The 21,426-nt window shown below is 66.5% G+C and overlaps 1 protein-coding gene across 1 annotated transcript; it reads right to left on the bottom strand.

The window, feature by feature from the left end:
* Window positions 1-1,131: 1,131 nt before the first annotated feature.
* ZDHHC5 (zinc finger DHHC-type palmitoyltransferase 5) lies at window positions 1,132-14,153 on the bottom strand. The gene is made up of 11 exons (XM_054171747.1): window positions 13,922-14,153; window positions 6,461-6,582; window positions 5,971-6,128; window positions 5,714-5,886; window positions 5,021-5,123; window positions 4,462-4,553; window positions 4,243-4,375; window positions 3,769-3,892; window positions 2,752-2,864; window positions 1,788-2,647; window positions 1,132-1,391 (listed from the first exon to the last, which is right to left on the bottom strand). The coding sequence occupies exons 1-11, from the start codon at window positions 14,023-14,025 to the stop codon at window positions 1,226-1,228; spliced, it is 2,148 nt and encodes a 715-aa protein (XP_054027722.1). The 5' UTR covers window positions 14,026-14,153; the 3' UTR covers window positions 1,132-1,225.
* Window positions 14,154-21,426: the final 7,273 nt, after the last annotated feature.

Genomic DNA, 21,426 nt, shown 5'->3' on the forward strand with positions numbered 1-21,426 from the left:
AAAAAAACCCAACCCAACCATGGTGTGGCTCTGCAGGGGCCACAGGAGAGCTATTGCCATAGAGTCAAGTAGTGCCTCAAGTTTGGTGGGCCCCCTGGGGGGTGGTTTGCCCGGGCAGGGAGGAGGGAGCTCTGGGCTCCTTGGCTGCTTGGTTTGGGGTCTGTGGCGCTGTGAATTTTTTTTTGGCATGTGATGAGAAAAAAAATATTGCTTGGTGGGGGTGCAGCCTGCTGGCCTTCCTCTCCCCCCAGCAGAAATAAAAACAACCCCCTGACAGCAAGAAAGCCCCAGCCCACCCCTTAAAAAAACCCCAACCCCAACAAAAAACAAACGAACAAACAAAAGCAACCTCCCCCCCCCCCCGCCCTCCCCCCACCAACACAAGCCCCAAGGAAACAGAAACAAAGAGAAAAAGCTGCCGGTGGGAAAGGCCTGGAGCCCACAGCTCGCTGCAGCCATCCTGGGCCAGCTCATGGCAGGGTGTGGGGAGGGGGCTGCTCCCCTGCTGTCCTCAGCCCCGGGCTGGGTGGTGAAGAAGAGGGGAGGGGAGGGTCCTGGCTGAACACACCTTGGCCTTTGGCAGGGGCAGGCAGGGGGAGGGGGCACCTGCCAGAGCCTGCCCCGCATTGGGTGGGAGAGCGACAGCGAGCGTCTGCCCCCCCGCGGCGTCTGCCCCCCGCGGCGTCTGCCCCCTGCCTCCTCTGGGGGGCAGGAAGGGAGCAGCTTCCTCCTCGGCCCCGGGGGTGAGACCTGGACCTTCTGCCTTCCTGCTGCTTGTTTGGGGTTTTTCGTTTGTTTGTTTGTTTTTTTACTCTTTATATTTCTCTCTCTAGATACTTCTCTGTACACACAGCTGGTAACTCGGGAAGAGGCAAAAAATAGAATCCGTAACAATACTCATAATAAAAAAAAGTATTCTGGTTTATAAACAACTCCGTTCCTACCACGCTAGGCGAGCGGTCGATTGCACAAGGCCCACGGGAGGCTGGCCCGGCCGGGGTGCTGGCCAGGGGGCGAGGCTGGAGCCCCCGCCGGCCCCCGGCGCTGGCAGTCCTGGGGGGAGGGCGGGCGAAGCTCAGCCCCGCTCGGTGTCGGCGCCCGGGGAGCTGAGGAAGGGCGGCGGCGGCGGCGGCGGCGGGCCCGGCCCCCGCCCGGCTCTCCTGGAGTCCGCAGAACGTCCCTGGGGGGGCGGCCGGGAGCAGCGAGGGGCGAGCGGCTCCGCCCCTCATACCGAGATCTCGTAGGTGGTACCCCCCACGCCGGAGACCTTCTTGACTCCTCCACGCGTGGGGCTGCTGAGGGGCACCTGCCCCGGGCCCGGGGGGGCCGCGCCCAGGCTCTTGGGCTGCCCATTGGACTTGCTGTAGGCTGTTCTCATCTGCACCTCATCCCTGGGGAGGGAAGGATGGACACAAGGTGTGAGGAGCAGGAGCCACCGGGGCTCCACGGGTGGGGCCTGGGACAAGGACCCCGGGGAGGGGTCACAGCCACAGCCCTGCCTGCCCCAGTGCCCCCAGCATCCACACACCACCCCAGCTCCCTGAAAGACGTGGGGCGTCCCAGGGAGGTGGGCAGGGGGTGCCAGCTCTGCTCTGGGCAGAGGAGGAGGAGGATCCCTCTCGCTTCCCCAGACTGCATGCAGCACGGCTGCCGCTGAGGGGAGAGCTGCTGACCCTGGGTGCTGGTGCAGCCAAAGCTGCAGCTGGAGGGGGCACCAGGCAGGGAGGGGACGTGCCAGGCAGGGGAGGAGGCATGCAGTGGGCAGCCGGCTCCCCCCAGGTACTCACTTTGGTGCCAGTAAGGGCTGCAAGGCCACCTCCTCGGCCTCGGGGCTGCTGGCCTGAGACGCTGTTTTTTGGCTGCTGTAAGACACAGATTTTCCCAGGTGGGGGGCGGGGGGCTGCTCCGGGGAGCCCAGGGAGCGCCCGCGGGGGGGGTCGGGCTTGCCGAAGCGGGGCGGGGCCGGGCGGGTGAGAGGGTTTTTGCCCAGGGGCGAACGCTTCGAATCGTCCGAGGAGGAGCTGCTGCGGGGGGCGTTGCTGGAGCCCGGCGTGGACTGGATCCCCGAGTCCGCCAGCGCCGCCTCCTCCTCCCGGCCCGCGGCCGGCGGCGGCTGCTGCAGCAGCTTCTCCCGCTCCTGGATGGAGGCCACAATGTGCCGGGAGAGGTTGTCGTAGCGCACGGGCGACGGCTCCCGCGGCGCCGCCTGCTTGGCGAAGCGGCCGTGCAGGTCGGGCTCCCGCTGCTGGGCGATGCGGGCCGAGAGGAAGGGCGAGGTGTAGCCCACCGGCGGGTCGGGCTCCGGGCCCGCCTGCACCGACTCGAAGTCGGGGCTGTCGGAGGGCGTCAGCAGGCTGTCGTAGGACAGGCTGCCGTTGCGCGTCTGGTTGGCCAGGCTCTTGTAGGAGGTGGAGGTGGTGCCCTCCGAGCGGATGGACTGCAGGTGGCCCATCTCGAAGCCCGTGCCCTGGGCAGACTTGAGGCTGGAGGAGCGGCTCCCGCTGGAGAGAGGGTCGAAGGGGAAGCTCTTGCCGAAGGTGGGGGAGCGGAAGCTGTCGGGCTCCAGGCTGGGCTCCGAGCGGTAGCTGGGCTTGTGGCCGCCCTCGCAGATGGAGTTGGGCTCCTTCAGGCTGTTCACGCGGCTCAGCTGGGGGCAGAGGCACAGAACTGTGAGGCTCCTGCGGCTCTCTCGAGCTCTCCCCTGGACCAGGCACAGGCTGGCAGCCCCTCGAGGCTGGCATCCGGCCTTACCTTGGCGCTGGTGGAGTGCGGCAGGGCTGCGGAGCTGCTGCTGCTGCTGTAGCCGGGCCGGTACCTGTACATGGTGGGCGTCGGGGGGCTGTCCTTGCCTAGCAAGCCGCTGTCTGTGGGCAGGGGAGAGCACACTCAGACACAACAGTTCCCTAGAGCTGTGCAGGGAAGGAAGGGGCTCTGCCCAGCCAGAGAACACCGTGCCCAGCCCTGCCCTCCCCTCCCAAGAACCAGCACCAAGCCTGGAGCAGACAGACCAGGGGACGGAAGCGGAGAGAGGGACGGGCGCGAGGAGAGGAGCACCGGGGTGGAGAGGAATGGAAAATGTGTCCCCCACACAGCAGTGTGTGTGGGGCTGGCACCTCCACACCCCTGCAGCAGCCCCAGTGGGGTGTGCAGAGCACACAGTGGATGCCAGGGTGCTGTCTCCCCATGGACACATGCTGTAGCCCTTCTCCAGCATGGCCAGAGGGTGGGGAGAGCTGCAGAGGCCTCCAGCCTGCTGCAGGAAGCTGGGTTGCTTCCAGGCTCTGCCCCTCACGTCCCACCTCTCTCACCAAGCCCTCTCAGGAAGCTCCAGCACTGCTTTGCCAGCACACAGGGAAGCAGGAGAGCGAGTCACGCTGCCACACATGCTCTGTGCCACCAAGCCAGGCTTGCTGCTCCTTTGCCACCTTCATCCTGGTGATGCTCCTGTGCCTCCCTGCGGCACAGCACCCCGCCTGTCACAGGCCACTGCGGCTCCCTGCAGCTCCGGACATGCACTGTGCTGCCTCAGCTGGGGCTGCTGCTCCTCTCCCGGGGAGCAGAGCTGGCTGGAAGCGTCCTGCAGGCTCCTCCAGGCGCCAGGGGCCGCACAGGCCAGCCCCGAACGCGTGCGCGCTGTGCCGCGCCACGCAGCGCTGCTCCTCGTCCGCCCTGCAGCCTGCTCTGCCTACGGCCCTGGATCCTACTCTGCGTGGCACAGCCCTGGGCTCCCCTCCCAGCGGCTGCAGGGAGCCTGTGTGCCCTCCTTACCCTCGGTGGTGGCCAAGGTTAAGTGTGTCCTCAGGCCCGTGTAGCGGCTGAGGTCTGGCTTAGGTGGGGGGGGTGGCTCAGCATCCGCAGACTGGCTCTCCGTCACCTCCAGGCTTCCTTTGGACTGCAGAGACAGAGGGCAGAGCGGGGGGGTCAGGGGCGGCCAGGGCCTCAGCCTGCCCGCAGCAGGCAGGGAGCTGGCAGCGGCGCCCGGGGGGGCTCTCCTGGGCCATCCGACGTCTGAAGGTGCCACGGTGCCGGGAGGTGCCGGGGACAGGGACCTCCAGAGGACACTGAGGGGAAGGACAGGACGGGGGGGGTGCGAAGCCTCACGGCGGGGACGGAGCTGTGCCCCCCGGGGACACGGGAGGAGACGACACGGAGCGGACGGGACAAGGCTCGCTCGGTTCTTTACTCACGGGTGCAGGCCTGGGCTCCACGCAGGGCCCCAGCGCTGGCCCACACCCTCCTCACCTTCGTCCTCTTCAGCTCTGTCTGGATACCATTGTCCATGATCTTGACGGTGACCTGGCCGTCCGACACCTCCGGCCGCAGGAAGGGAGGCCGCACCAGCACCGTCTGCTCCGCCCGCGGACGCCCCAGGTACCTGCGAGGGGGGGGGAGGAAGGGCAGCGCCTCGACCACCGCGCTGCCCAGGGGCTGCGGGGCGCAGCCAGGCGGTGCCAGGCTCACCTGGGGGCCGGGGAGCTGCAGAGGACCCTGCTGACGTTCTTACAGCAGCCGTTGGTGAAGGGGTTGACGCCACCACGGAACTTGCCCGTCACCTGCGGGCAGGAGGGATGGCAGCACGCTGGGGTGGGCAGGGACCCTGGGGGTCTCAGGGCCAGCCCCAGGGCAGGCTGCACAGTTTGTCCAGATGCCTCAGGACAGTCTCCAGGGATGGAGCGACTTCCCCATTTTAGCAGGAGGCCCCAGGAGGGCCAGAAGCCTCTCCTCTCCTCACTGTGTAACTGGGAGGTGCCTCTCGTGCCACCCTCTCTGGGTCACTTCCTACCCTCCGAGGAGCCTGCTCAGCTCCATCCTCCCCACAGCCCCCCAGGAGCAGCAGCAAAGCCCCCACACCCCAGGCTGTGCAGACAAGGTGCTCTCAGGCTCCACTCCCCGACACCTTGTGCTCTATCCTCTGCCAGCTCAGGGGCCACCCCTCACCTCCACCTAGCCTGCCCTCAGCCCCCTGGTCCTGGGGACACCCACAGGGTCCACCGGCCCCGCGCCAGCCCCGCCGCTGTACCTGTTCGTTGGTGGTACGGCCTCTTGCCACCAGCACCACGTGGAAGCCTGTCAGGCCAGCCACAGGGATGAAGAACAAGCCAGCCACACACATCACCACCATGCTGTCAGCAGCCAGCTAAGGAACTGCTGCACTCTGCCTCTGCTGCTTGCCACCCCCAGCCCCACCGACCCCCAGTCCCACCGACCCCATTCTGGGCTCCCCAGCTCAGGAGGGACAGGGATCTGCTGGAGAGGGCTACCAGGATGCTAAAGGGACTGCAGCACTGTCCTGTGAGGAGAGGCTGAGAGCCCTGGGGCTGTTCAGTCTGGGGAGAAGACTGAGAGGGATCTGATCAATGTCTATCAATATCTGAGAGCTGGGGGTCAGGAAGGAGGGACAGGCCCTGCTCACTGTGCCCTGGGATGGCACAAGGGGCAGTGGATATCAACTCCAGCACAGGAGCTTCCACCTCAGCACGAGGAGAAACTTCTGCACTGTGAGGGTCCCAGAGCCCTGGAGCAGGCTGCCCAGAGGGGTTGTGGAGTCTCTTCTGGAGCCTTTCCATCCCCACCTGGATGTGTTCTGTGTGCCCTGTGCTGGGTTCTCTGCTCCTGCCCTGGCAGGGGCTTGGACTCGATGATGTTCAGAGGTCCCTTCCAGCCCCTGACACCCTGTGACCCGCAGCCCCCTCCCCCCGGCGGCAGCGGATACGTGACGGCCATGCGGACCCCCGAGAGCTCCTCCACCTGGTAGAGGACGTAGAGCAGGCCGAAGCCGAAGACGCCCATGATGTGCGTGGTGAGCGAGAGCAGGAAGAGGAAGAAGTAGCGATAGTTGCGGCGCCCGATGCAGTTGTTGACCCAGGGGCAGTGATGGTCGAACTCCTGCGGGCGGGGAAGGGGCACAGGGAGCTGCCAGGGCCGCCGGCGGCCGCCGGGGGGCGCGGGGGGGGGCCGGGGGGCGCTCACCTCCACGCAGTTGTCGCAGACGCTGCAGTGGGAGCAGCGCGGGGGCCGGTAGAAGCGGCAGGTCGCGCACCACTTCATGCGCACCTGGATGCCCTTGATCTCCACCGTCTTGTAGAGGGGGGCTCGGAAGTCATCCTCCTTGTCCTCGTCCTCCTCGGCTGGGGGGAGCCCCCGGCGCAGCCAGGCGTCAGCGCCCCGCCGCCATGAGCCAGAGCCCCCCCCCCCCACCAACAGGCAAGGGAGGGTGCCCCCAGCCCTGCCCTGAGCCCCCAGCACCCACCTGCGCCCCAGGGTACCCACCACCATGCCAGGATTTGTGCTGCTCCCCCCTCCTCCCCCCGGGTGCCGAACCCAGAGCTGCCGCCCCCGGCACGGGCATGACCACCCAGTGCCACCCAGGCAGGGCAGGGAGGGCTCTCCTCAAGCCCTCTGGGGGATCCTCTCCGCCTCCCAGGAAGGGGGGCAGGAGGCAGCCGAAGCCCAGCCTCACCTCGAGGGAAGATGCCTGGGTCCATGAAGGTGGCCATGCTGAAGTTGGCCAGCACGAAGAGGAAGACAACAGCATTGTAGGCAGGAATGGCAGGGGAGACGTAGAGACTGAGCCCCGGGCACCTGCGGGCACAACAGCACTGAGACAGCCTGGCACGGGCCATGGGTTGCCCTCTGACGCCCCCCCGCTGTCCCCACAGCCCCAGGCAAGCGTCCCCAAGCCCTGGCGATGCTCTCGGGGAACACCAGGGTGGAGCAGGACCTGAAGAACCCCCAAAGCCCTGCAGCTGCCCTGCCAGCCATGCCCACCGTGCCCAGGGTGGCCTGGGCAGGACACCCACATTCCCTGACCATAGGTCCTGTTTCCAGGCTCCTGTCCAGGCAGGACGTGGGCAGCTCTGCCTTCTCTGTGCCCTCCACACCTGAACCGGGGCTGTGCCCAGGCCGGCCCGGCCCTGGCTGTGTGACCAGCCAAAGCTCCAGCCCCAGGGGAGTGCCCACAGGGGGCTGCTGTGGGGGGAACCATCTGGAAAGCCCTTGGAGAGCAAAGCCACTGCCAGCCTCTTGCCCCCAGGGTCCCACAGGGCAGGGCCAGCACAGGGCCCCGCCGGCAAGCGGGGCGACGCCAGGCCGCGGTGCCGCCGGGCTGAGGGCACGCAGGGATGGCAGGGCTGCACCAGGCACTGGCAGCCAACGCCTGGCTCTGCCATGGGCACGCTGAGGGAACCTCCAGCACGGCCGTGCCCGGCGGGCTCAGGGCCCTGGGCTTCCCCCGTGGCGGCGCCAGCCTAATGCCCTAAGCTGCTTTGCTGCTGGGAGTTTAATCCCAGGATCTAGGGCAGCATCTGTCCCTCTCTTCCCCCTGCAGCCAGCAGTGCAGATGGATTTAGGCAGCAGGAGCAGAGAGGGGCAGGGCTGGGTGGGCAGGGCGACATATGGTGCCCAGGCCGTAATCCCCCGCGGCCCCTGAGCAGGTAGAGGTGAAGGGGCAGCCGCTGGTCCCTTCCCCTCCTCTGCCACAGCTCCTGCCCCTGGCAAGGCAGCCCCTGTCCTGCCAGGGCAGCGCCAGGAGCCTTGGCCAGGCTGCAGCCTGGAATGAAGCCTTGCTGCAGCGCTCTGCCCCCAGCTCTGCCCAGCACAGGGCTGGCAGGGCCCCAGGAGAGCAGAGCCGGGGCACCCATGCAGGGGACAGGCGACGGTGCCAGGCAGATAACATGGCAGCAGGAGACAAGATGGGCTGGGCTGGAGGAGCGGGCACACCTGCCTTGGCACCCACCTGGCAGTGACGGAGAGACAGGCAGGGCACACCCAGGCCTGGGCATGACTCCATGCCCAGCCCTGCCTGGCACCCAGGTCGGGTGGGAGCAGTGGCAGGACCTGCCTCCACTGGCCAAGGATAAGGCAATGCCCCTTGGGCACAGCCACAAGGGCAAGACAAGAGTGGGAAGGGAAACCTTTGCCACTTGAGCAGACACCTGGCTGGCAGGAGTGTGTGCAGGGCCAGGCTCAGCTCTGCCACCCAAAGCACTCCTGCCCTCCTGGCACCCCCACCCTCCGCACTCCAGCCCTGCACACCAAGCCCGGCTGCACCTGCAGGCTCTCCACACCCTCCTGCTCCTCCAGAGCCCCAAGCACCACACCAGGGAGGGTGCCTCACCCTGCTGGCACCCTGGGCGATGCCTCCTCACCTCCCCACATCTGGGATGGCATCTCCAGGGTGGGGAGCAGCTCCTCTGCACCAGCCACACCGGCTCTGCCATGCTGACCCCGTGTCCTGCCCTGGAGGACCTGCCAGGGGTTCTCCACAGAGCAGGTGGTGCCAGAGCACTGGGCACAGGCTGGTGAGGGGAGCCTCCTCCAGTCTGTGCCCCAAACCCCCCAGAGAGCAGCTCCAGAGAGGTGTGGGACCCACAGCAGGTGGTGAATCCAAGAGCTGAGCCAGCCCAGTACCACCAGCACTGCTGGGGGCTGCTTCAGGACTGGCAGCCATCCATGCTGGGAGCTCACAGCTCACCCAGCAGCCCCTTGCCCTCCAGTGTGCCCAGGGACAGGACTCAACCTGCCTGCCCCAGCCCCGAGATGCTGCCAGGGCAGCCCCTGGCCAGCACCATCCAAAACGTTCCAGGCTTTGGTGGCCGGCAGGAAATGAGGGCAAGAGCCTCCCAGTCCCCCAGAGAGCAAACTGCTGTCTGTGGTGGGGCAGGCTGGCAAGGCAGAGAGCTGGCAGGGACCTGGCAGCCCCCAGGAGCTCACCCAGCAGCCAGAGAAGAGCTGGGGAAGGGACAAACTGCCTGTTGCCTGCAGCTCCCAGGGCTCTGGGGGCCCACTGGGGATGCTCTCTACCCTCCTGGTGCAGCAGCCCCTTCAGAACAGGATTCCTTTCTGCTCCTGCCCTGGACACCCAATGCAGACACAGAGCTGAGCACCCCAACTCCAGAGGAGCCTCCCTGGCTCTGCCCTCTGCTGAGTATCAGAGCAGAAAGTGCTGAAGGAAGAGGGGCAGGCCGGGGGGGCTCAGAGGAGCCCTAAAGGGAGGAAAAGCCCTTCCAGGAACACCGAGGAAGGAGCTCCTCTCTCTAGGAAGGAAAACCCCAGCCCAAACCTTTGGCTGAAAGGGATGGAGTGGGGCCATGGAGAGCCACTGCATGCCAGCATCCCTGCAGAGGGCTGTGCCAGCCTCACAGTGCAGGTCCTCGACAGACCCTGGCACTGCTGCGGAAGATGGAGCTGCCTCGGCGAGGGCTGGAGCCAGGGAAGCGTTCTGGGGTAGGCAGAGAGGGCACAATCAGCCTGCCAGGGGGAAGGGGCACCTCTGCCACCAACTCCCACACTTCTCAGGCACCAAACCTGCCCCAGGAGGCAGCAGCACAGCTCCCAGGGCACACCAGTGGCTGGCAGGTCCCCAGGGCGACAGTGAGCAGGCCTTTTGCTAAGGGAGCATCATCAGACTCACACCTTGGCACCGAGGGGGCACAGCCATAGCTGTGAAAGGGCAACTGGATGGAGACCTCCCTGGGGACACTGAGCCCTGCCCGCCCAGCTCTGCTCCAGGGCTGCTGCATGCCCTGCAAACCAGCCTCCTGTCTCCATGTCAGGTGGTGCAAGCCCCCAGGCAGGGCCCAAGTGCTCCCAGACCCAACTTGGCAGCCAGGCGCCACAAAAGGATGGAAGACTGAACTTCATCCTGCAGCAGGGAGAACTGGCTGGAGGGCTGGTGCAGCGCCCCAGGGCTGACTGGCAACCCCTTGTCCTTGCCAGGCTGTGCTGGCTGCCAAGGGCCACTCTGCACAGCGAGGACTTTAGACCCTGAACAACCAGCCAGGGAAGCAAAGCCACCCGAGCTGGGGCTCCATGTGGCACGGCAAGCAGCACAGCCTCCCCGAGGTCAGGGCCCTGCAGCTTACAGGGTGGCCTCAGGCTGAACATCTCCAAGTCGATGCCAGCTGGGGTCTCACCCCTAGCATCCCCAAGTACAGCAGCCCCCTGCCTGCTGCCCTCGCAGACTCCACCGTGCCATGGAAGCAGGAACCACCCCCCCAGTACCAGCCCAGCCCACCCGGGGCACCGTGCCCGCCGCCCCCGGCGCTGGGGAGGAGCAGCCCCGGCAGGAGGGACGCTGCAGGGGGAGCAAAGGGGGCTGCCAGCCCAGGACACCTCCTGGTCGGGGACTCTGGCGTGCCCCAGCCCTCTGCCCTCCCCCCCGGCAGCGAGGAGCTGCGGGCCCTGCCCAGGGCAGCGCAGGCTGCGACCCCGCAGGGAGGAGGAGGAGGAGGAGGAGGAGGAGGAGGAAGCTGCTCCCCGTGGCGGCCAGGCTGGTGCCGGGGAGCTGGCCGGGGCCCTCCCGGGTGCGAACACGCCCGCGGCAGGGCAGCTGCCGAGACTTGTCCCTGGCAGCACATGAGAGGATCCGGGGAACCCGGGGCAGGCTGAGTCACACCTGGGCCCGGGCCGGGCTCCGGCCGCAGTCACACCAGAACCTCCTCCCCGCCCGCCCCAGCCTCTCCTCCCTGCGGTGGGCTCGGAGCCTGCGGGCCCCCAGCCCCTTCCCTGCCCCAGAGCTGTCCCCAGGGACACTGTTCCCGCTGCCCCCCAGGCTCTGACAGCTGCTGCGTGCAGGCTCTCCTCAGCCTGGACTCCCGGTCCCTCCAGCTCTCTGTGCTGCCAGCACAACCCCTGCTCGGTGCCACACAACTTTGGGTCCAGCCAGGAGCGTGCCAGCAGGTACCAGAGCACTGTCACACCCCCACGGCTCCCCCGACAGGAGCAGAGAGCACAGCTCCTGCCCCAGAGCCTGCACAGACCCTGCACAGCTCCTGCCCCAGAGCCTGCACAGCTCCTGCCCCAGAGCCTGCACAGCTCCTGCACAGCTCCTGTCCCAGAGCCTGCACAGCTCCTGCACAGCTCCTGTCCCAGAGCCTGCACAGACCCTGCACAGCTCCTGCCCCAGAGCCTGCACAGAGCCTGCACAGCTCCTGCCCCAGAGCCTGCACAGACCCTGCACAGCTCCTGCCCCAGAGCCTGCACAGCTCCTGCCCCAGAGCCTGCACAGAGCCTGCACAGCTCCTGCCCCAGAGCCTGCACAGACCCTGCACAGCTCCTGCCCCAGAGCCTGCACAGCTCCTGCCCCAGAGCCTGCACAGAGCCTGCACAGCTCCTGTCCCAGAGCCTGCACAGACCCTGCGCAGCTCCTGCCCCAGAGCCTGCACAGCTCCTGTCCCAGAGCCTGCACAGACCCTGCACAGCTCCTGCCCCAGAGCCTGCACAGACCCTGCACAGCTCCTGCCCCAGAGCCTGCACAGCTCCTGCCCCAGAGCCTGCACAGCTCCTGCCCAGCTCCTGCCCCAGAGCCTGCACAGCTCCTGCCCCAGAGCCTGCACAGCTCCTGCCCCAGAGCCTGCACAGCTCCTGCCCAGCTCCTGCCCCAGACCCTGCGCCGCTCCCCCGGGGCCCACAGGGAGCAGAGCTTTACAGATTCACTCAACTGCTAGCAGAGGTTCTCACTCTGCAGACTTTCACAGAGCTCCAGAACGCAGGCTGAGCCCCAGCCAGGAGCAGGAGGCAAAGAGGAGGAGGAGGCTGGCTGGCAGCAGGCTGTCCCCAGAGCCCTGCCCAGGGCAGCGTGGGTGCTCCCAGCATCCTGAGGACACAGAGGCTGAGCATGAGGAGCAGAGGCCAAGACAGGCCAGAGGGAGATGCAGGAAAGGCCAAACTGACCCCGAAGAGGAATTTCGGTCCTAGAGCAGCACCAGTTTGAGAGCCCAGCCCGCCAGAGCCCCCCACTGCTTCCGGAGGCAGGGTGGGAGTGTGCCCTCCCCCCACCGCCCGCCGGCCTCAGCTCATCCCGACCGCCACGTGCTGCTCTGCAGCGTCTCCTAATCCAATCACTCCCCTGAAGAGAGTTCTTGGCCGGGAGGGGCAAGGCCTGGGCCAGCAGGGATGTGCCACAAGGTATTTTCACTAGAAATACGACAGTCATCCCCCCGGCCCCGGCCCGGCCCCGAGGGTGCCCAGCGCCAGCAGCAGGGCCAGTCCGCTGCCGGCCAGCAGCCCTGCGGCAGCGCCCCGTGCTCCGCTGCAAAGTAGGTTAAACAACATCCCCTGACCTGCAATTACAGGGCCCCTGCCCGGCTGCTCCTGCTGCCAGCAAACCTGCTCGGCGGCACCGCGCCGGCTCCCGGCAGCGCCTGATAAAGGCTGCGGCAGGGATCGGCCCCGGCCGCGGGGCAGGGCCACAGCGGGCAGGGCACGGCCGGGACCCGGCGGGGGGCACGGCCGGGGGGCACCGCCGCCTTGATGCCCCCCGCCAGCGTGGTGTGACACGGTGGGGTCACAGCCTCCCCTGCGCCGCGGCGCGCACGCACGGCTGCTCGCTCCTCACAGGGGCAGGGGCTGCCGGCGCTCCGTGTCCCCGCTCGGGGACCGTCACCTGCTGCCGAGCGACACTGCCAGCTGCTCCCGGCAGGAGTCGATCAAACCACTCTGCCCTTTGGTCATCAAATTACTCTTTTATTGCCCGGTTGTTGCCAGGCATCACAGCCGCGGTGACCTTCCAGCCCCCGATGGCTCCATCCCAAGGAGCCGCAGCAGCCAGCAGCCCTTCTGACTCTGAGGAGCTGCCTCCCAGCTCTGGAAAATCCCTGCAGCCCCCCAGCAGCAAAATCCCTCGGCAGGGAGAGTTCTTTTGCCGAGGTGCAAGAGAAGGGGACCCGCAGAAGCCCCCTCCCCCTCCCCGTGCAGCCCTGCCCTTGGAAGCTGGCAGCAGAAAAGATCAGCTAACAGAGGGCAGTGGGAGCAGGGCCATCTGCCTCCCTGAAGAGCCTTCCTGTCACCCACCTGCAGCACTGGGGCTGCAGAAGAGAGGGCTGGAGGGAGGCACACCAGGGGTGGGGGCTGCAGGAGGCAAAGCAGGGCCGTGCTGGCTGCAGGGAGCTGCTCACGGGCACCCTGCATGAGGGCATGCAGGCAGCAGCCACCTTGCCCCCTGCCCTGCCCCCCCAGCCCCAGACTGCCCCAACAGCCCTAGACCCTTCACATGGAGCCACCATCGAGCACCCTGAGGTGTGGGCACAAAGCAGGACCTAAGCTACAGCTCTCTGCTCTGCCCCCTCAGACACCAATTTCAGGATCTGCTAGCTGGTGCCAGCTGCAGTGCCCTGGCAATCCTGTCCAGCACACACCTGCCTTGGCATAGCAGCCCAGCAGCCTGCTGGGCACCTTGAGGTGCTCCTGTCTCCCCACTGCACCACCCAGAACAGAACAAGCATTAATCAGCCATTTGTCACCCAGTTAGCTGAACCAAAGCCCTGCCCTCCTCCAGCAGCTGGTACCACTTCACACCCCACTGGCCCCAGGTCCTGCCCAGACCCTGCCAGCTGGCCACCTCCTCAGGTCCTCTGCAGGGACATCAAACCCTCAGCTCCTCAGGGCAAGGCTGGTATCAAGGTGACATCACAGACTCCTAGACCCAGGCAGGGGACAGAGGAGTTCTCCCCAGACCTTCCTTTGTGGCTCACCAATCAGTTATGAAACTCTAGCACAGAGCCCCCCGGCCCCGACCCCCCCTCTCTTCGCCCCAAAGCAGAAAGTTCTCTCTGCCATTTCCCACCCACAGGTCACAGAGCAGCTCCCAGATGATCTGTGAGGGAGAGGAGAGAGCAGCAGTGGCTGACAGGAGACAGGTGCCTCGCCAGGAGCCTCCCTGCCCACTCCCTCGGCCCCGCTCCAGGAAGCCAAGAGAAGCAGGTGGGGCTGCTGCATGGCTCTGGTGGATGGCACCAACCACCCTCCAGCACCCAGGGCACCTCCCCCCCGCCTTTAGTGCAGGAAGAGGGCACAGCTCCCCTGCCAGACACCCCCCAAGACGGGAGCTGTGCCCCCCCCGATCCCCGGGCACCGCAAAGGAGGCTGGGTGCCAGGTCCCTCCCTCACCCACCCCACGGCCTGGCAGGCAGCTGGCACTCACGTGAAGGCAAAGAAGAGGGTGGTGGCTCCCACTAGGAAGATGGCAGCAGCCGAGACCGGGACGTACTTGCTGGGTTTGAACCTCTTTCCGGACGCTGCTGGCATGGTGGAGCTGTGGAGGGGGATCCGCCCCGCAGCATAGCCCAGGCCCGGCGGGGTCAGAGCAGGGCGAGAAGGGGCGGGGAGGGGGCCGGGGGGGCGCCCGGTCCCCTGCCGCCGCGCCGGCTCCCGGCTCGAGCGCCGGCTCCCGGCTCGAGCGCCGGCTGCGGCGGGCAGGCCGCGAAGCCCACGGAGGTCTCGGGAGGGGAGCCCACGCTACGCTCTGCCCCGCGGGGGCGCAGGGGCGAGCAGGGCGGAAACCATCCAAGGGTCAGAACAGAGAACCCTGCCTGGGCTCGGGACCGGCACTGGGGCAGAGGTGCCCAGAGCCCTGGAGGGCCTCACTGGGTCGGGCAGCAGCTGGCAGAGGGGCGGTCCCTGCAGGGCTGACTCCAGCCAGCAGGCTCCGGGGGAAGGGGACGGCTCCCGCCCCGCCAGCGCCCGGGGAACAGGCAGATGCGGGGCACTTCCTGCCCAGGAGCCACCCCAGGGGCGCTGGAGGAAGCCACTTCTCCTTTTTGCTCTGCCTGAGCAGCTACAGCCCGGCGGCTCCCGGCAGCTCGGCGGTGCCTGCTGCTCCTCCCCCTCACCGGCAGGGTCAGGGCAGCACTCTCCCTGATCTCCCCAGGAGCCCAGGCCGGCTGCTGGGGGCCGTTTAATTTTATTTATTCCTCTCTTGACTGCTAAAGCCGAGGAACAGCTGCTGCAAGGTTGAGCTGCAAATCCTTGCTCCGCCGGGGGGCGGGAGGGGAGGGTCCAGCGCTCTGCGATTTCCTCCTCTTCCCACTTGCTCCTTTTCTCCCGGCCCCCTGGGGCCTTCCTGCAGGCTCAGCACCCACTTGGCAGGCAGGAGGGGACAGGACCCAGCAGCAGGGCCAGCAGGGAGATCTGCAGCGAGCTTTCGGGGAGCGGTCTCACAGCGGCAGGAGACAGCCAGCGGTGAGCAGAGTGCTGAAGGGATCTGTCTCACCCATGGCCCAGCTGGTGCGGGGCAAGATCTCAGTTTGTTCCAAGTGGCTCCATTTTTGCCTTCCTCTTCCTTCACTGAAGTCCTTCCTCGTCAATCCATTTGTCTTTTAAAGCACACACAACTGCACAGGACTGCTAGAAGCTGGCATCTGGCCTGGCACACCTCACCTAGAACAAAACAGAGAGAGGTCAGCACAGCCAAGGGAGAGCCAGAGTCACCTGTGAGCACTGAAACCCTGCTGAGCTGCCCGGGACAGGGAGCAGCCTGTGGTGGAAGGATGTGAAATGCTGCTGGTGAGCCCCAGCCGGTGAGATGCCATCTCCAGCCTGCTCTGGCACAGAGCCATGCCACAGCCCAGCCCCAGGCCTATCCCCTGACATCAGTGTCCCCACCGGGTCTGCAGGACCGGCGCCATGACCCTGCGCAGGCTGTGATGAGCCCCAGAGCCGGGGTCCAGCTGCCCCCTTCCTTCCCCACAGAGGGCACCGAGCCTCCCCCTCACCCTGCAAATCTGTGCTGAGCCCCAAGGGACCCCAGGGCTTCTCTGCAGCTACTGGGAAGGAGCACCAGCACATGCTGGCAGCCCGGGGGGAAGGGGTGATCAGAGCCTGCAGACTTAATGGAAGGGTGGAGATGGCAGGAGGCAGGACAGCTGGGAATCTCATCCTGTGCCCCTGAGGGCAGGAGACGGGAGAGGCCCATGGAAAACACCAGGTCCTTGACCAGAGGAGGGACTGGCAGCCCTGGATGAAGCAGAGCTGTGCTCTCACCAGGGACCTCAACTGTTCTGGGTGCCCCTGGGGATGTGCCACCCACGGCTGATGATGAGAATGCAGGAGGGAAAGTTCACAGCAGAGGGAAAACCAAAGGCTCCCGGAGGTGGAAGCAGGAGGCACCAACCTGCCCCAAGCCTCCAACAGCTCGGAGGCTGTCGGGGACAAGCCAGACGCTGATTGTATCACACCGACTGCCACCTCTGGACCTGTCACCTGCTGTCCCCCCGGCTGGCTGCGTCACCAGGCCTAAGTACAGAGCTCCAGCACCTCGCCCGGTTTCGCCTTCCTCTCTTCTCCTCTTCTGCCTCGCAAAGCCTTTTGTGTTTTTCACCCGGGGTGGCCAGGAAAGTATCCAGTGCTGACTAAACACTTGTGAAGGTTGAGGGAACAGCAGCTCAGCATCAAAGGCACATTTAATGACCAGAATGTGTGACAATTAAATCGGTTCAGTCACCAAACCAGGCGTCAGTCGCTGGGGCTGACTAATGGCCAAACCACTCCCATCGCGGAGCAGCTCTGCCCCGGGAGCAGCTCTGCCCCGCAGAAGCGAAGCTCAGCTTCTCACACCAAGCTTCTCGCCCTTGCGACTCGGAGGAAGCCCTGGGCCGGCGCTTGTGAGCCGGCCGGGGACTGCTCCGGCCTCACCCAAGAGCAGCTCCGGGCAGCCCGGATCGTTGACCCCCGGCACGCAGCCGCTCTCCCCCGCAGGGGCCGAGCTCCACGGCCTCGCTCGGCCCCCAGCCGCGATGCTGAGCTGCAGCAGGAGGCAGGAGCAGCCTCGACACCCCCCGGATAAGCTAAGCCGTGGCCCGGGAGGGCAGCAGCTCTAGGGATGGGTTGCTCAGAAGTTCAGAGATGACATCACAGCAGTGCTAATTACTTTAGCAGGAGCAATCTGCGAACAAGCCGCTCTGCCGCAACAGAACGCCCCAGCCCTCGACAGGCTCCGCCGGGAAAACAAAGCCACACCTTGCACTCAGACACTGCCAGGCTGGGGTGGGGGGTCCCGAGCTCCCTCCTCCAGGTCCCCACACTACAGTCTGTGTTCTCCTAGAGCAGGGAAAGGCTTTCCTAGAAGTCCAAGTGACCTCTGCCGTCCCACCCAAAGACGGGGACAGGAACCTAGGCGCTGCAGCCCACGGTGCCTCTGCCAAGCTCCACAGGCGACCCTGGCTGAGCAGAGCGGTGAGCACCAGGCAGAACAGACAGTGCAAGCTCAGGGGCAGCTCACCTGAGCAGGTGCTGCATGTGGGGCAGAAATGCCAGGTGCTCTCACCAGTGACATCCACACAAGGTTCAAGCAACTCCTCAAGAGTAACTCCACAACTTGTCAAAGCCATGGCAGGCTGCTGAGCCCAACCCAGCCGGCTCCCAGAGCCTCCATGCAGCTGGGACCCCCTCCTTGAGCTCCTGGGTACACTGAGCCCCCCAGAGCCTCAGCCATGCTGCAGGGACCACCCTTCCTGGACGGCACAGGCACTGTGCCCAAGCCAGGGGCAGGATGTGTGCGCCCTGACCAGGAGGCAGCAGGTCCCATCTCCCACCACCAGGAACACCCAGGTGGCTGAAGCTTTTGAGGGTGCAGCACACCTGATGTGCCAACACCTCTGCTGTGTAACCTTCAAGGCATCATCTTCTCTTTTCTTTGGGCTTAGCTGCATGGTTGACCTCACCTCCCCCATCCCTGTCCTCCACCCTGCTGCCCAGGAGAAACCCAAGCAAAATCCACCTCGGCTGCCCACAGATCCTGCTGGCTCTCCTCAACACAAGCTTTCCCCTCTGGCATCTCCTGTCTGCAGCCCTACAACCAACCTCCCTGTGCTCCACCAACTTCTCTTTCTCCTCTGCCTCCTCCCCAGACCCTCTGGTCTCTCTGGCCACTTGTCCAGGAAGACCACCCTCAGACCTCCCTGCTCGAAGGCGTCCCCAGCCTGCTGCTTACCTGCGGCATGTGCAGACTCTGCTCCTGCCTCTGGTTCCTCTCCCTCTGCTACTTCCAGCCCAGCAGCTCCTCCCTTCCAGCCTTCCTGATCTGCCCTCAGCTCAGCCCTGCTCCTTCCTCCCCCAGTCGAACGCCACCGAGCGCATGTGTGGCGGTGACTCCCCTCTCCCTCTCCCTCGGGAATTCCACCTGTTTTTCCAATCCCACCACCCCCTCTCCCAGCACTGCTCAGCCACCTCTGGAGCTCTCTTCCCCAGTCTCAAGGGTTTCTCTCCCCTCACACAGGAGGCTGTTTCCATTTCCCTTCCTCCCCATTTCTGGGAACTTCTTTCAGCGTTGGCCCCTTCCCACCGGACATTTCCAAGCACAACTTTCTTTCTTTCAGCCTGAGCCTCCTTTTCTTGAGGCCTCACTCCAATGTCCTCTCCTTCCAGGACCTCTTCTTCAAGCCCCATGCTGCTCCTTCCCACCTGGCTTTCCTCAGCATGCCTCCAGCCCCTCCCCACCGTCCTCCCCTCGGCACACGTGAGACCAGCTCCCAGCATTCCTGCCCTGAAAGGAGCAGGATCACACTGCAGGCTTCCATCGCTGCCTGGGGACAGGAGCAGGAGGGCACAGGGAGGAGAGAGCTCACTCTCACCTACTGGCTCCCAGCGCGCTCCGCAGCTCCCTGCCCACCCCCGGCCGAGTTTCCATGGCACGACTCAGACAAACAATTCCTTCCATGTGAGGCAACTCCCAACAGGGCAGAGCAGGGTGGCACAGGACGGGATGTGCCCTACCTGCTCCCACTCTCCTGGGGTGCTACACCTGGGAGCTCACCACTGCCCTCAGCTTTGGCACCAGGCCCCTCGACGCCGAGCCCAAGGCTAGGGACCACCCTTTCTGCCTCCCCCGGCACTCGTGGCTCGTTCTGCGCTCACACAGTTGGCTCTCATCTACCACCTGAGAGTCAAGATGTTAAAAATCAGCAGAGAGGGCAGAAGTGCTCTCAGGCCTGCTGGCCAGTGGCACAACAGCTGAGCCAGACTCCAGGCCGTGTGCTGCAGAAGCAGCAATGAGAAGCTGAGAACTCCTCCTGGTCACCCTCCCTGTGTTCCAGCACAGAGAAGCCCCAGGAGGATGGGAAATGGGCTCCAGCCAGCAGCACCCTGCTGGGGGGGCTCCACAGTCACAGAACCCAACAGCGAGGAGGCAGAGGAGGGGTTTGCAGCCCAGACAACAGGACTGGACATGGGCTGCCAAGATGCAGACCATGAGCTGCACCTAAAAGGCAAAGCCAGCAGTGCTGCCTGCGTGTCGCAGGGCCCTGTGAAGGCTGAGACCCCACTGCAGCACACAGCTGCAGGGTGTCCCTTGGCAGATGGTCCCTGCTACACAAGCAGCACAGAGAAGGGCATTTGGTGACACGTTCCTGATGCCACTCAGAGGGTGGGTGCCCAGTGCTGTGCACCAGACACTTCGGTTCTGGGGGCAACCCAGGTGGAGAGAGGTTTCCATGGTTGGTCTTGGGCTTCAGGGGCAACAGTCCACATCCTCAACAACCCACACTGCTCCATGACTGCACATAGAGGACATCCACACCATGCTCATCTCCAGGCCTGGCTCACACCATGCCCACCCTCTGGCCCCTGCCTGCCACGCTGCTTTACCCAGGATTAGCCTCATTTTACAGACAAAGCAGGGGGGGCTCCCACTGCAGCCTGCTCCAGCGAGGCTGCATCCCACCCTGCACCACGGCGAGCGAGGATCCAACCCAGCCTCTTCCACTGCCTTAAGAGATGTCCCTGTCGGAACAAACAGGCACGGGGATGGGTTGAGATGCCCCCAGACCAGAGCTAAGGGTCCCGTTGGAGCCCACCAGCTCCACCCAACCACCACCCCCCTCGTCTGCTAAGGAAGAGCTGCCCGGACCGGAGGCAGTGAAGGTGATAATTAGATTAGAGCCGCTAAGACGCTGCGGGATCAACTCTCCTCGCGGTGCTCCACTCACTCTTTACACCCCAAACCGATCAGCACCCCCTGGCACAGAAACCCCTGCTCCCCTCAGCCCCTGGGCTCGGAACCCAGCAGCGCACAGACTGCAGGGGGTCACCAGGACAGGGGTTCAGGCACTGCCGGCACGCTGGGGGCGGGTGGGGAGCCAAGGGGCAGTGCCAGGGGTCGGCTCCTGCCGGAGGCTGGGGGTGGTCACCTGGACTCCGCACAGCCCACACGTGGGACTGAGGAGCCGTGAGGAGGAGACTGATCACCGGCAGCACTGCCCGGGACACGCCGTGGGAGCAGGCTGGAGCGGGGGGCTCCGCAGCCGCGGGGCTGAAGGCGGGGATTTGATTCCCGGTCCCGCGGCAGCCAAGCGCCCGCAGCCGGGCACCCGAAACGTCCCAAAGCCGAAGTTGCCAGGACCCGGAGCGGCCCCGGAGCGGCCCCAGACACAGCCGTGCCTGCGTGGAAGCCGCCGGCTGCAGGCCGCGGCCGTTCCGCCCGCCCGGGCGCTGCCGGGAGCCGGGCGCGGGCAGGCCGGGGCGGGAGGAGCGCGGCCGCCGCCTCTGTCCGAGCCGGAGCACCGCGGAAACGGGCCCGTCCCCGGGGCTCGCAGCCCGCTCGCTCGGGCGGTCACCAGCCCCGCGGCACCGCGCTCTCCCGCCCCGCTTCCCCCGGCCCACCGGGACAGACCTGCTCCCAGGCACGGGTCGCACGAAGAGGGTCCCGGGCCGAGGGAAGGGCCCGGTGCTCGCGGGCCCAGCGGGAGGCAGCAGGGCAGCCGGGGCGGGAGGAAGCAGAGCCCCTGCCTGGAAGGAACCCGAAGCGCCGGGCAGGGCCGGGCTGCGGGAGCTGCCGGGCGAGGCCGGCCGTGCGGAACGGCGCTGCGGGGGCGCGGGCACCGCCGCCGGGGACAGCGGAGGGGCAGGCCAGGGGCCGGGAGGGCAAATCCCCGCGGCTGCGGCCCCGCTGGGTGCCGAGCAGCGGAGTCCCCACCGGGGTCTGCGGGCAAACGTGGGGCGCGGAACACTGGGACGGGGCCCGAGCTGCGAAGGGGGCGGCGGAACACAGGAAGGAGTCACAGGAGGGGCGGCCAGGACCGGGAGGGGCGAGGGAGACCGGCCGGTAGCGGAGGGGGTGGCCGGGCCCGAGCGGAGGAGAGAGCTGGAGGAAGCAGCAGGGAGCGGGAACCGGGACGGGGAAGGGGAGGCCCATGGCCCACGTGACTCACCGGCGGCGGGCAGGAGGCCGCGAGCGCGCGAGCACCGCTCCCGGGCACGGACCGCGGCCGCGCTCGGCGGCTGGGCTCGACGTCACGGCCGCGCCTGCGCGCCGCCACCGGCCGTGCGCGCCGCCGCCGCCACCCTTCATTGGCTGCCACGCGGGGAGCCGCCGGGGGGCAGAGGCGCGCATGCGCGCGAGCCCGGGGAGGGGCGGAGGCGGGCGGGCGCGAGCCCGCGTCACGTGGGGGCGGAGCCCAGGCCGCGCCTCGGCCGGGAGCGCGCATGCGCGGCACGCACCAGCCCGGGCAGGGCAAAGGAGCCCCGCAGTGCCGAGGGGCACGGGAGCGGGACCCCCCCCACACACCCGCTTCAGGGCCCAGCTCCGGCTGGGCTTGGAGCCTGCTCCCCTCCCCACCCCAAGCCCCCCGCGCCGCCCCCGCGGGCAGTCACTCCCCGCGGGTAAAAGGCTTCATGATTTAATAACAAACGGTACAAAGGGGGTAACACCGCGGA

Source organism: Dryobates pubescens, chromosome 22 (assembly GCF_014839835.1).
Source record: "Dryobates pubescens isolate bDryPub1 chromosome 22, bDryPub1.pri, whole genome shotgun sequence".
Taxonomy (NCBI): domain Eukaryota; kingdom Metazoa; phylum Chordata; class Aves; order Piciformes; family Picidae; genus Dryobates; species Dryobates pubescens.